We start from the raw sequence: 15,653 nt of genomic DNA on the forward strand, positions 1-15,653 counted from the left end.
AGATTACAACCAGAAAGCTTCCACTTCATGCACAAGGACAAAAACAGAACTCATGCCTGAGAAATTTAAAAACTTCTGATCCACAAACTACCCTTTAGAACTAAACCAAGATTTTAAAAAACCTGATTAAAAAAAAACCTGACTAAGGCAACCAACATAGAGATTTAGCAACTGTTATAAACCAGGCTAATTTATAACTCCATGAGGCATCTAGCACTAAACATTTGTTAGTTAAAAATACTTTGATCTTTGTATGAACTAAGAAGGCAACATCTGAAACAGTAAAGAACGTGTCTGGAAATTAAAAAAATCTCTAAATAATTGAGTTTAATATTATTCCAAAATTCTTCCTAGGATTAAAACTATTTCTTTTTAAACACACACTAGCAATTCAGAATGCATCAGGCTCAGTGGAATATTAGATTTCTGTTACTATAATAATACTATCCCTTGCCTTTGAGCTTCAAAGCCAATGGTTTATTTTGAAGGCTTTGCTGCTATACGAACAATTGTATGTAAAATTACTGATAAGATTTTCAGAACACAGATCTGAATTCCAGTGTTTTTGATGGCTGACGAGCAAGCAGTCCTTTGCTTCTGGATAAGGCTCTAGTGTAAAGGAGTCTGCATCTTGTGTGATGCAGTTGTTTCCATGGAGGAAATGTAGTGGCCTGTACTCTGACACCCAGAAAGATGGTAGCACGAGGCCTCTCCATACATTGAGGATCACGTGCAGTAGCCCAAGCAAGTCTCCTGCTCACTGTAGTCTGTAGCTCCCATGAAAGTGGTGAACAAACCCAACGGGGTTGTTTGACCTAAAATGATTTCACCTACACGTGAGGTCTCAAAGTCAAAGAAAAAAGTGAGGGGGAAAAGAAAAACAAATTATACTAGTAATAAGACTCTGCATTTAAGTTTGTCTACCACTAACTGGCGGAATGGCAGTATTACAGTCTTCTGATATGGAGTGCCTCGTTCCTTATAATGGTCAGAAAAGTAACTGTAAAAATGACATCTTGTGTGCTTTCTATGTGTAATCAATCATATATATCAATTTTTAGGTTATAAGATTTAAAAAAAAGTTCCATTAGCATTTCAAAACCAACAGTTAGAAGGAGATGAGTCTATTCTGTCTTGAGTGCTATCAGAATTAATGGATAACCTGCATTGGTCAATTCTGACAGTACATGAGCCAGAAAAAAATCTCGTAGATCTCAGACTGAGCTGGCAGAGTTGTTCAAAAACTTCTTAATTAATAAATTGAGCACATCTGATATGGAGTCACTGAAACAAACCTTGGAATTACTTTTTAGAGCATGACCGTGCTTTAAGGGTAGTGCAGAAATTTCAAGGTTTAAATATCTTGGAGATGTTCCCTTCTACAAAACACACATACACACACACACACAGTACCCTTTATACTTTGCTAGAGAATTCTTTAGATCTTGACAGTGACAAGCAGGGCTGAGATTGCAATACGAAGTATGGGCTTAGATTAAAGATATTTCTAATGGCCAAGTTGTTGTCAAAGACTCAGGTCACTGATAAATGTCAAATGCTGGTAAACTTTATATGTTGGTCACTTTTATAAACTAAATGTTACACCTGTGACTGCAACCATGATCTAGGGTCTAGTATTTCTTTGATGGATTTCTGTCTAGGAGCTGGCAGTGGTTTGGTTTCAGACTCTGACTCAGTAACTGAAGTGAGAGGATTTTCACTATCAATTGAGCTGCTTTTCCTGCAAGGAACTAGTTTGCGAGGAGCAGCAATGGGCCTCTGCAACTGATGCATCATGGAAGATAACTTGACATCAAAAGAAGAAGAGGTCCTACGTGCAATGGCAGGCTTCTTCCACACGTTTTCCTTGTCCAGCTGATCTGTGCTCATCTGTGTTTTTGAGCTGTTTGGTAGCTTATCAGATGGTGGAAGTGGAGCTCTTCTTTTCTTTCCTTTGCCATCATTAGGACTTACTATCTCACTATTTGCATCTGGAAACACAATATTTTTCTGGACAAGCATCTGGTGAGAACCATCAAATAATGGGGCCCATACAGAAGGTGCAGACTCCTTCTGCTGGCCAATCAGGAACTCTCCATCAGTCTCCTCAATTTTCCTTTGTATGATATCTATTAAACCTTCATGTTTCACTGGAGAATCAATACCTATAATTTTAGAAGAAATTAGATGAACTGTGATTAAAATGGTTCCTAAATATTTTACTCACCCTGAGTGGGGTTATTAATTGTCTGAATACAAAACTGTGCAAAGTATGTCCCCCAATTCTTAGACTAGCATTAAGACCTACAACAGTCTAGAAATGGAAAAGATTATCATGATTACAGACAGAGGTCTAGAAGCTTTCCACGGTTTCTAGGCCTCATGCACTTAATAGGCTGTGGTCATGGTTTAATTTTTATTTATTTTGTGAAAAAATAAAAAATGCAATGCACTACTAGAAACAGACCTAGCTATAATAATGTTCTTGTACACTACTTGAAACATTTCATTTCAGCAAAGGTGTACAGAATTTATGCCCAAAGATCAATGTGAAACTCCTAAATCTCACATAGTTAAGTGTGAAAAAGTCAAAACTATTAAACATTCTTGTGCTACCCCCCCCACTCACCTCCAAAGTACACTTTTACACTCAAGGTTTTTTCTTCAGTAAGTTCTTGAAGATAGCCCGGTCCAATTCCTCCTCCCCCCCGTAACATAATTTACAGTGCATCAGCCAGAATATATGCATAGTTTGTTGATTTCCCTGTTTGTATGTCAGTATCCCTTGTGCTACCTCCGTCTCTAAAACATCAATAAGAGCATAAAGATATCACAGTGTGACACTGCACCCCATATTCTTCATAGTGATATTATTATAACATGATTATGGCATAATTATGATGCATTTTGTACAAGATGGGGCATGTAAGGCATCATTGGAAAAGTTATGATTTGCTGAATATGATTATCCTATTTGTATACATGTATCATTTTTGTATCTGAAATAATGAATATTGATTATGTATCTGTATTTTCACATGTAGTCATGCCTGGGTGACACTCACTAGATGCTTCCTGTCTAAATAGCTGGTTGTGAAGAGCCTATTGAGGGTAATGGGCCATTAGGAAGAACAATAGGCCTGAGGAGAAGCTTATCCCTCTCCCGGTGAGCCTTCCTGTGAACCGTTTCGGCCAATATGAAAGTAATGGCTGCTATGACTCTGCAAGGGCATGTGACCAGCTCACATGACTCTGGACTCCATTTTGGGGGCCTGTATTTTTCCCACAAACTGGGCTGGGAACTGTTTTTGAACCAAAGGGTTGAAGCCATAGCTAAAGCTATATAAGTCAGGGAGCGACATCATCTGTTGTTCTTCACTCCCACACAACTCAACATCTGAGAGAAGCCCAGAAAGAAAAGGACTTGGAATGGCGTTAGGGATCCCAAGTTGCAAAGCAAATGCAGCTTGTTCCTTAAGAATCTGCAGGCCTGCTTGTATCATCAGCCAGGGTGAGAATTTGCTAATTCATATCCTTTCTTTCTAGTATCTTAGGCTTAGTTTGCAGTTTTGTTTATTTACTAGGTAATCTGCTTTGATCTGTTTGCTATTACTTATCACAAAATCTTTTTGAAGTTAATAAACTTGTTTCTATTATAATCTAAACCAGTGTGCCTTTAAGTGAAGTGTCTGGGGAAAAATCTCAGCTTGGTTAACACAAGTGTTCTCCACATTGAGGCAGGGGCAGACATATTAATGAGTTTACACTGTGCAGATCCCTGTGCAGTGCAAGACTATATAATTTTGGGTTTATACTCCCGGGGTGGGGGGAGGGGCGCTGGCTGGGGTCTGGCTGTTTGTAGTTGGGTGGCTTAGGTAAAGCACTCTCAGGTAGCTCAGTTTGGGAGCGTAGCACCACCTGCTGTTGTGTTGGTTGATAACAGGGCCTGGGTGAGGCTGGTTGTGTCCCCAACCCAGGAAGCAGTGTGGGCAGGGCCAGTACAACTGAGTGGTCAGAGGGGCGCAACAGTTTCTCACGGCTTCCAGACTGCACTCCAGGGTGACAACCCCTCACACACAGATCCTACATAAACAACTTTAATAAATTCTTAAAATTTAGATTGTGGATTTGTATTTATTTATGAATGTCATAATTGGTCAGGAAACACTTAAAATTCCTCAGTGATGTCTCTAAATATCTGCAGCAACATGCTACAAAACTTAATGTATACCTTCATGTCTTATGTGATTTAGTGTTTTTCTGCTCTGTATTCATAGCTCAAATATAACTTTTAGACTGTTAAATTAATGCACTGATGCATTATAACTCAATGACCCACATGTCAATTTGAGCATTTTTGCAATTCAGACAGGAGATCAAGCACCAGGCAGGCAGACATTTAAACTTATCCGTATAAAATGTTTTTCAGCCAATACCACATCAGATCCATTAAAATAGAATGACCTACTTCTAGTCTATAAAAACAATTTCTGTAAACATATTTTATTAAAATAATCCCTCTGCATTGTATTTCGCTATGCAAAAATTGATGTCTGAACATTGGTACAGCTCAAATCCATTTTAGAGAGATTTTTTACAAGTCTATTTTTGAAGCTTGTTGCCAGCAACCAAACAACTTCTAAGTAGATCTTATATAGCTTGGAAAAAACAGTAATTGAATGCAACTAGTTAAAGGCATTATTGGTCTGTAGTCTGGACTATTTAAAACCATTACATTTTAATCCTCTGGATTTTGAACTATTTCTATGGTGAACGTTTATTTCTAGCAACAGCTTTTTTGTCTAAATGTTTTTAGGGCTCCTTAATTACAGCTCATACTGAATTTTTTTTTTGTTCAAGGTATGAAAATGTGTTCATTATTTTTGTCCTATTATTAAGAAAAATATTTAATATGAACTTCTTGGTGTGTTTATTATGGTGCTCCATTATATTATCTGACCTTGCCTTTGAAAAATTCAGCATTTTAACACCAAGAGCAGAAGCTATTTGAATAGAGACAACATTGTTTCTGTTACCCTGCAGCTTGAAAAGACAAATCCCACTTACTCATATCATGGTAGACTGAGGTTGCCTCTTTTGTCAAGAACAAAGGTGGTTTCCGTGGTGACATAATCTCAATTTTCATAAATTTTTCACAACAATGTTTCCACTGGCCTGAGAGGGAATAGAGAACAATGATTAGAATGTAAACACTCCACCTTTTAAAGAGTTTTAAGTCATTAAGTTGCATTTGTGAACTACCTATAACAAGCAAATCTGGATAGTATCTATAATGTTGCAACAGTCCTCACTAGATACTGTATGCTTTCAGAGTAACAGTTTTCGTGAGTTAAGTTTTCGTGAGCTACAGCTCACTTCTGTAGCTCACGAAAACTTATGCTCAAATAAATTGGTTAGTCTCTAAGGTGCCACAAGTACTCCTTTTCTTTTTGTAGATACTGTATGTTCAACGAAATTTCATCCTAACCCTTAACACAAAGATTATAAGCAGATATTAAACTAAGAGCTCCAATTTAATCAACCCAGCAGTACTATCAGACAGCAAGGCTAAAACCCCATAATTCACACAAAAATCCTCAAACACAAGCCTGTAAGTGTTTACATCTTCAAATATCAGATAAAACATAACAGTTTAAAGCAAGGAAGCTTCATGCAAGTTATTCATCTGGAAGTATTAGAATCCAGTATACAGCAAACCTAATATTATACCATAGTTATACTTGGAAGTTTTGACTTTAATAATTTTCTTGGCTATCAGAGCACGAAAAGCCTCTTAGCAGTTAACCAAAGCCAAGGAAACCTGTTTCTATTAATAGATTTTGACTTTAAGGAAAATAGGCCCTGCCAGTAAAATTGCTTTTTACAAACTAATCTCTCACTCCCATTTCTTTTCTGACCACATTAGTTTTAAGAGAATTTTAGAACCACCAAGGAACAACAGGCATTTGAATGCCAAGTGACCTAGTTTTTCCCATACTACAAGAAACGGTCTCAGAAAATCCACTGGTATTCTAATGTTATCTATAATGGGGGGAAAAAAAGTAGTCCGTTCACCCTTCCCCATCTAATAGAAGGAGGATATACTAGTTTTTACATTGTGGTTTTTCTAATTAATTGTAATAAAAGACAGAGCTATAAAAGAAGAAATACAAAACTACAGAATACCCAATTTCCAAAACCCCAGTTTTTCGATTTTATTGGTGTGGTTCCCAATTCAATACTGATACTCTCTATCTACCTGGCTCTGTTTCCCCATGACCTGATGAAGAATATGATTTTTCAGACTCCAGCTAATTTTTTTTTAAACTTAGTCCATCAAATGGTATCTCTATTCTTTATCTAGTTATGCATTTAATATGCTACATTTAAAGGTGCAGTAGTGGGACGACTATGGGCAGTTCTACACTAGAAGCACTACAGCACTGGTGCAGCTGCGCCACTGTAGCACATCTGGTGAAGATGCTCAATGCTGATGGGCGAATGCTCTCCCATCAGCATAAGTACTCCACCTCCACGAGAGGTGAAAGCTATGTCGGCAGGAGATCGTCTCCCACCGACATAGCACCTGTGTGAAGTGCTTAGGTTGCTGTAACTTGCATCGCTCGGGGAGGAGCGAGTTAAGCGTAGACCTGCCCTAAGGCTAACCAATCCCTCTGCACACTTCATCCTGTAATATTTGGAGTTAAGTTTAAGCAAGCAACACAATATACTACTTAAAGAGACTAAAAAGGCAAGTGAGATTTAACTGTCCTACACCTAGAGAGCATATCTTTTATCTAGAGTAAGAGCAGTGAAGTCACACAGTTTAGCCAATGTCAGTAAGTGAGCTTCCTCTAGAAATCTAAAAGTGAACACACTGAAACATTTCACCACTGGAAAAACAAGACTAGGGAACAAGGCACCAATTATCTCATGTATCTCTTGAGCATTAAAGCCCCACCTACTATTTTTATTAGCCCTAACTAACAGTCATATGCGAGATGGGGGGCAGGAAATGCCAGGTATAAAACCTTATGGTCAGAAGGGGTACCAAAACAGAGGAGGTACCACTGGAATCAGATCATCCCTGACTGCTTAGTTCTATAAAACTGACAACTCATTCACCCAGAGTGCTATCTAAGCAAACACTGAATCATGGGTGCCATAATCCTACATGGTCGGGCCTCAGTCATTGTGACCTTTTCTATCTGCAATAGTTAATCCAATTTTGATCCAAACCAAATTTTCAATAAACTTCAAAGGCCAACCATCAGCTCAGCATCCTCAGGTTCTCTCTAATGCTTCATACCCAAAGGTTTCCATTTTTCTCAAATGATATCAGGATTCAACAAAATAAGTAACTATATTTTACTACTACAGATGAGGGAAGAATGGTGAGACTCCAGCAGGCCTTTGAAAGATAACCTCATTAAACTGCTTAACAGACCAATCTCTTCTGAAACCATACACACAGAAAACACAAGAAGTCTACGTCTATTTTGATTTCCTGAGAAAATTCAGACTGGATGTTTCTGGACTTATTGGAATTTATAGGATGCATTAAAAATCAGAGCCCTGAGGAGGTGACTATGGTTCATTAAAATACCTCTATTTTTCAGTGGCAGAGAACACACTACCCACTGTGTACATGGAGAACATTTTTGTTCTCTTCATTACAGGTGACAGATTATTATGTAATTTCAGTTCAGATTGTTCAACATTTCTTTTGATGTTACATAGCTACTCCACTAAAAGGACATGCTGCCAAAACTGCATACTTACTAAGATCGTAGAAATGCTGCCAGAAAGCTTCCATCCACCTATGAAGTTCTTCCCTGCTGTCAGCTGCAAAAAGTTGGGTGACAGCCTCTCCATCCACAGGGTTGATAACAGAAAAATTATTAATTCTTTTCTTGGTGCCCTTATCCACAGCACGGATTCTGGTTTCCTAGGAACGACAATAAAATAGATTGAGACTCTGGTAATCAGTTATTGCTCCACCCAATCATAAATCTTCATTTCAACATTAATATCACAGGCAGATACAAATTAGGGTATTTATCCCGTGTAGGTTTGGCGGGGGGGAGGAACAGGACTTATGAAAAGGTAAACAGAATAACTGACAATACATATTAATTTATTACATAATTATTAAAAGAAAAGGTAACAGATATAAAAGATAAGACAATAAAGCTGAGTTGATGCAGTGTATGTTCAGAGATACACCAAGTTATTTTTTCCTTAAACAGTTCATCCTGCTGCGGTTCACCTTTCCTCAGTACAGTTCAGAGACAGTAAGTAAGTTATTCTGTTTCTCAATTCTTATTCTGATCAACCATATTTCTATAGATGGTATTTAGTTTTCGTAGGATAACAATGGAAGATGTTTCTTTTGGCTGCAGTTGTGCATTCTCAACTGGAACTATTTTAGTTTAGTTTCAGCAAATCAAGGCATTGTCAAATACTATAGTAACAGGAATTTGGAAAAGGAAATGATCCAGTCCAAGCTGAAAGGGATATTTATAGAAAGCTACCCACACAGATCTAATGGAACAAATTTCCAATATTCAAAAATTCAAACTTCAGAGTATTATAAGTCTTACACTTTGCCCTCATGCCAAAAATCCATTTGTTCCTTCAAAAGAAATATTGGGGTATGTAACAGCTTTATTTGATTAGTTCTGGCTAGGTCCAATTAAAATACTATTGTCCCATAGCATCAACTAAAACAAAGTTCTAACCAACAGCATGGAAAGGACTTTGCTGTTTTAATAGTGTTCTTGAACTATGCTGGAGCACTACTCAGCCCAAGGTTTTGCACTGTTCAGGGACATGGTTAAAACAGTTTCAAAATCTAGACTGGACCTAATGGTATTTTAATCATATGTTGGTTCCCTGATATAATGTTACTACAGTGCAAAATAGCACTTGTTGCAATCCAATTAAAAATAGAGGTTGGTCAGCATAAGTATTTTTTCTAATGTAAGATACCAAAGTATTTTAAGAGACTAAAAATCTTGTAAGATGTAGAGTAAAATATTCTTACACACACTTTGACAATAATGCTGCTTTCCATGAAATAAAATATAGCCATTAACCATACTTCATTTACAAGCAAAAATCTAGATTTCACTAAAATGAGACAGTGCTTTATCCTTTAAACTTCTTTCACTTCAAACTGATTGAACTCCCCTCCCTGCAACCCATTTCAAATGAATGTTAAACACCCGTTACAGATTTCAAATGTAGAACTATAGAAATTAAGTTATATATTTTGTCCTATGGGAATAATCCCAGTACTGATAGTCTGAAAAACAAAGATTGTTCTGTAGAACATTCCCCAGATTTTTAAATGCATTACTGAGGTAACCATTTGAAATACTAACATAGCTGTTTGTAGCATATCTGATGGATTTGCTCATTTAAATTCTTCTGTCTAAAAATAGGAGGTGAAGTAATTCATCCATAAGTGCTGAACATCCCATTAACTCAGGTAACCATAGATACTGGCAAAAAATTAAACAAAACAAATGAACATTTGACAGGTAAGAACTTCAAGCATACCATATACATGTTTATTTAATGATGTTTGCTGCAAGGTTTATTCCACAAATATGTTGTTATTTTAAGGAGATAAATTCTCAAGCAACAATCTGTACCTCACGCTTGAGCATTTAAGTAGTGATACAAGATGCCATTAGAGTAATGAGCTGATCAGTTTACCTACCAGTGATGCATTACACTACATGCACATCGTCACCAAAAACAAATACAAAAATGTACCATAAGGCACCATGTTATAATACAATAGTGTTCCTACCTTTCATAGTGTTAAAATTATTGAACAAATTATGCTACACCCTTGTAAAGGTCAGGACCATCATACTGCTTGAGTTCAGTGTTTCTAGTGTAGGCAATCCTGAGGAGTTGGTATTGCTCCTGTTGGGGACAGTGTTGTGCTCTAAGTATACAGGATACATTTTTCCACCCCTTCAAGAATGTAAGGAAGAGAAATTGAAATTCCATGACATTGTATGATAAAGCTTAGAACTTCCCTTTCTCACTTCCTCAAAACCAACGTTCCTTTGCCCCGCAGCACCCCTCTCCCAGAAAACTTCCATATGTGAAGGCTTGTTATAAAAGGGAGGACCTTCCATTAAAGGAGCAGTGCCACTCCTCTCCAAAGTCAATCATGAAAAAACTGAAGGACAATGAAGGTTGGCTAAAAAGGTTCATTTCAAAACCCAGAAACTAATTAACTTTCTGAAGTCAAGACAAATGTTAAATAGTCTAGAAACTTTGTATACTCTAAGATTAAACACAATTTATCATTTATGACACACAGTTCATTTTTATTCAAGTTTTAATCCAGAAACAGATAAAGATAGCTTTAAAATCAAAAGAGTGTTTGTGCGCTGTTTTTGTCTGTCATGTCAAAAATAATCTACAATTTCCCCTAGTTTTGTTTCAGGTTGGCAGATAATTATGATTAGACTTAGAACAATGCTCTCAAACTTGCTAATAGTGAAGATCACATTTTACAGACTAGCTCATGGATACCTCCCCTCCCTTTCATCATCCTGAACCACCTCCCTCTCATTTGTAATTACATAATATCCATGTGACAACTACAGTAAATGCCTATGCAGAATAGGAACTTTAGGAAGCACATGATGTATTTCCCCCTCTTGCTTTCTCTGTGAGGACTAGTTCAGAGTAAAAGAAGGGGAAACAGACAGGAGGAATAAAAGGTAGACAAAAAAGAAGGGTCCCCACCAGGACTAGCCATGATGCAGGAGACAGACTTAGGGGGTACAAAGTGATGGCCTTGGCCTAAAAGCATCACTGAGATGCATGACAACCCCAGGTCATAGGAAATACCCTTAGATAAGAGAAGAATAGGAATGTGTTCAAGGCTGTGCTGATAGGCTGGAGGCATGTCACTAAAAATGTGAAGGCAGGTAGGGGGAACCAGCAGGAGAGCAGTCATAGGATGCACTGGGGAACAGGGTCCAGCAGGAGGAACAGGGTTAGTTGATGCCATCGGTCCAGCTTTTACATTTTAGAAGTCTTGGTTGAGCTGGGCCTGCCTGGCCATCCAGCAGGCAGAGCCTGAACCATCATTAGTGTGAAAGGAAGGAGCAGAGCTGGTGAGGAAGTGAACTGGGCAAATCTGCTTTCACCAGGCCAGTGGAAGGGTCCCCTCATGTGCATGTTGAATTGAAAGTGGGGGGAAAGCCACAGAGAAGAGAATGGATCAGATTACTAGTAAGACTTAGTCGAGAAAAGGCCTGCCAACTGGCTGGAGGGACAGAGATGTTCCTGTGAAGCTGCAGAACTATTTTACTGGAAGGTGCTCCTATGCCTATAGTTCCTGGGAATTAGGCTCCAACAAAATTAATTTTCCAGAGATTTTCCTTTGTGACTACAGTCCTGGGTAGAACTCCCCAGCAAACCTGGTACCGGACACAGTATGAAAATGTGGGCACCTCTGAGCATGAGCAACTCATGACGAGTTTTTCAAATTAGCACAATTGAAAAGCCAGGCCCCAAGGATATGTTAATCATCATGTCAAGTCAAAAGGGGACACCATCATATTTTCAAGTAATATTTTTAAAGGGTAAATGCAAAAGTCCTTGCTCAGATTTGACTAAGGCAAACTTCCTTGGTTACAAGGAAAGATTGCTTCTCACTCTAGTTGCTTATGCAACATAAAGTGCTTCAGTGGCATTTATTTGGCAACATAATAGGTTCTGTGACGCCTGTTTTGAAAGTGTTGAGACATTCCTGCTCAACAATGTTTGCACTGAAGTCATTTGAAGTTGATGTGATGACTTTCAAGTTAAGGGCTACTTCAAGTTTGGATTCAGAGGGGGAAGGGAATAGTTCTGTTGATGTGAATATTTCTATGGCTAGTTTCTTGTAAGGCTATGTCAAGTTCATTCATTTTAAAGATAAACCATCTTTGAAAGGATAAGGGTAAGAGATCACATCCAGCACTAAGAATAAAAAATGCTATGTATCTTAGCAACTAGAGGAGATTTTAGCTTGAATGTCAACTTCAGAAGTTTTCTCTAAATCTTATTTTTTAAATTGCTATTTCCATACAACAGGGAGGGGAGGTAAAAATGAGTATTGTTAGCTTGATTTTTGCGCATTTAAGAATCTGATATCCAAGACATTTCTAGACAAAACTCAGGAAACATCTATCAGCATTAAAAGAATATTTTCAGTAGACAGTTTAAGTAGAAAGACACTCATATGTGTTTTGAATGTGAATTTATTTGGTTTTAATTTAGCTGAAGATAGAATGAAGAAAAGGAATCTCTCTAGCAGCTTTTATACAGCAACCATAAGTGTCTGACATTTTCATAAAAAAGGTCATGGATTTATGTATCGCATACATATTATCTTTGAAGAGAATCTGCATCAAACATGTGGACCAATTCCTGGCAAAACTTCATGAAAATGGATTTTAGGTTGTAAAATGCATTTATAACTTCATGAAGAACAATCACTTTATTAGAATGCTGTAGTTTTAGAAGACAAAAAAATCTCTGACTTCCAAGAAATACAAAACTAGGCTATAGACTAAAATGGTGATCTACAAAGAAAAGCTATAAGGGTGGCCTGAAAGATTCTAAAATATTTTTGCTGCTTTTTTAATGTTAGAAATTCTATTAATATAATTTCCCCCTGAATGGCACTATGAACAACTGGAGGATGGTAGAACTATGACATTAGAGAAGCCATGCAATTATACCTGATTGAAAAAATAAGTGACTTTTTAAATATCTGTACGATATTTGTTTTTTTAAAAACACCTATTTAACTCAAATGCTTGAAACAACTTTGTTAAAGATTCAACACTATTAGAAAGGGTGCCCTTTCTGTTAAGGCTTCACCTCAACAAGTTAAAATAAAACCTTACTGTAGCCAGGACAAGTTGTAATGTGTTGCTGCCGGTTAAAGTTAACATTTTTAAAACATGTTTTAAGCTAGACTGGACAAGGCTTCAGAGTCAAGACCAAATTGCGTTGTAACACTAACTATCTCCCAACACACTCAATTTGCTTATTTTAGACATGCTCAGAATCTGCAACCAGGTCAACAGCAAAAAATGTTAACTCTCTCTATCCATCTCTATGAGGTGTTAACTACAGTCTTTCAACACTTAGTATTCATTGGAAAGGCCTTCTGCAGAAATAACACTACAAACATACTATGCCTTTGATTATTTGGATAGAGATACTTGTTAATTTTAAATATAATATCTTTAAATGATGGTAGAAATGGTATTTAAAGTACTGAAGTCCTTTTGTATAGTTTGTAAGTTAAGATAGGTTTTATATAAAATTTTGGATTATTAGCAAAAGGAGTTTATTATAAAAAGCTAAAATATTTCCGAATAACCCTCAGTATGATTAAGAGTAAGGCCAAATAACAATGAACAATTAAAATAAAATTGCAGAAATTCCACAAATCTGGGGACAAAGTCTAAGAGAATATTGCCTACATACCCTGCAGATTTGCATGGCACCTCATGTGTAACTTAAAAACTATGTCATAATGTATCAGTTTTTCTAAAGGAAAACAGTTTCCATAACTTGCTTTTTTTTTTTCTCCTTGAGGATTTGCATTGGTTTGACCAGTCTCAAACCAGCAGAAGGCACTTATGTCCATTGCTAAGAACTTACATGCCACTCCTGGATCAGATACAAAGGGTTGTTTAGACCTGGACTACACTACTGAGCTAGGTTGATGCAAAGCAGGGTACATCAACTTAACTCTAAGTGTCTACACTAAAATTTTGCTCCCATCAATGTAACTCGACCACTTATGTCCACCTCTGCAAGAGGCACAGCACTTAGTCAATGGAGTGTCAGTGTAGACACTGTGTTATTAACATCTTTAGTGGCATCCAGGAGCTATCCCACAATGCCCCACTGTGATCACTCTGGTCACGATGTTGAATTCCACTGCCCAGTGGCCAGGTAACATGCCCTCCCCCTTTTAAAGCCCCACAAATTTTTGAAATTCCGTTTTCTGTTTGCTTTGGATGGAAAGCTCAACTAGCAACTGCCCAGCTGATCATGCCAGCTCCACACTAGAGGCGCTTCTGCATGGAGTACACAGGAGATGTTGGATCTCCTGGGTCTGTGGGGAGAAGAGGCTGCACAGGCACAGCTCTGATCCAGCAGGAGAAACGTCAATATGTACGAGCAAATCGCTCGAGGCGTGACGGAGAAGGGCTATAAGAGGGACCCACAACTCTGCCACATGAAAGCCAAGGAGCTGCAGCAGATGTACCAGAAGGCAAGGGAAGCTAACAGTTGCTCTGGTGTAGAGTTGAATGCATGCCACTTTTACAAAGAGCTGAATGCCAACCTCGGTGGAAACCCTACCACCACGATACTTCAGGGAGCTGGAGTCACAGGCCCCAGCCTGAACAGTGGGGAGGTGGTGTTGCATGAGGAAGAAGGAGGGGGAGGCAGAGTATGGGGGACAGGCAATCGGGGGATCTAGTGGTGCAAGGCAGGATGTGTTTTTGACTCCAGAGCAGTCAAGCCAGTCCCTACAGTCCAGCATGGGTGAGCCTGATGGAGGGGAAGTATGCAGTTTGCTTTGACATTTCAGGGACACATCTGTTCATTTACTCTTTTTTAATCAAGCTAGAAGAAATAACCAATAGACGCAGAGTCACTATCTGCTTCTCATTCCCCTGTGAAGTTAGGCAGAAGGGGCCCCGAAGAATAGTTTATGTGCACTGGGATGTTCCATGAATCCTTCATAGAGATCTCGAGGAAACTTTCCTGGGGATGGTTTGCAATCCTCTTCTGAAGGTTTCTGGGGCGGGCTGTCTTATTTCTTCCACCACAGTAAAACACTTTCCCACACCACTCAGTAATTACTTCAGCAGGTACCATTGCAGCACACAGACTAGCAGCATAAAAACCTGGTCTGCAGGAGCTATTCTCTTTCAGTTTCTGTTACTGTCAGGAGTGAGATATTAGCTAAAATCACTTCCACCTGTGGAAAACTGTGCCAATATTCAGTTCAATCGCCCTATCTTCATATATTCATGCCCGTGAGCCACCTGTCCCCCCCTTATTGTCCCAACTCACCCCCTTCCTCTCAGGCCATACTCACCATGGCTGAGACTACTGCTGTGCTCTATGAATCCCAAGGAGAAATGAGAATGTAGTGCTTGTAACTTGCATGGATCAAGGGGAGTGAGTTCAGTATACCAAGTTTCCATTTATCTTGTGAATACACTCACAATAGTCCTTCTGTGCATTGTGTCTTTTGCAGCTAGAAATGTGGCCTTGAGGGTCTCTCCATTCACACTAGTGGAGCAGCTCAGCCAGATAAGGCTAAGGAAGAACATGCATGATGACATGTTCCAAGAGATCCTCCAAACCCAGTGCTCGTGGACAGAATGGACAGGGATAGTGCAGAGAGGAGAAAACGCACACAAAAAGGGAGAGAAGTGCAGCAGATGATGCTAGCGCTTCTTAAGTGGCAGACCGATATGCTGGAGACTCTTGTTAACCTTCAGGTTCAACAGAACCAAGCTCACCTCCCTTTGCAGCCTATAGAGAACTGCATTCTGGGACCTACCTACACCCCCTGCCCCCACATTCCACATGGC

General features: G+C 38.6%; 1 protein-coding gene across 1 annotated transcript in view; it reads right to left on the reverse strand.

Moving 5' to 3' along the window:
• Positions 1-362: 362 nt before the first annotated feature.
• Positions 363-15,653, reverse strand: part of RTKN2 (rhotekin 2) — a 64,067-nt gene continuing 48,776 nt past the window's right edge. The window contains exons 10-12 of the mRNA XM_084633946.1: positions 7,783-7,948; positions 5,068-5,175; positions 363-2,165 (exon numbers count right to left, since the gene is read on the reverse strand). Coding sequence (XP_084490072.1) covers positions 1,600-2,165; positions 5,068-5,175; positions 7,783-7,948 — 840 coding nt within the window. The 3' untranslated portion in view covers positions 363-1,599. The remainder of the gene's footprint in view (positions 2,166-5,067; positions 5,176-7,782; positions 7,949-15,653) is intronic.

The sequence above is a fragment of the Lepidochelys olivacea genome (genome assembly GCF_965140295.1).
Source record: "Lepidochelys olivacea isolate rLepOli2 genome assembly, chromosome: 7".
NCBI classification, from domain to species: Eukaryota; Metazoa; Chordata; order Testudines; family Cheloniidae; genus Lepidochelys; species Lepidochelys olivacea.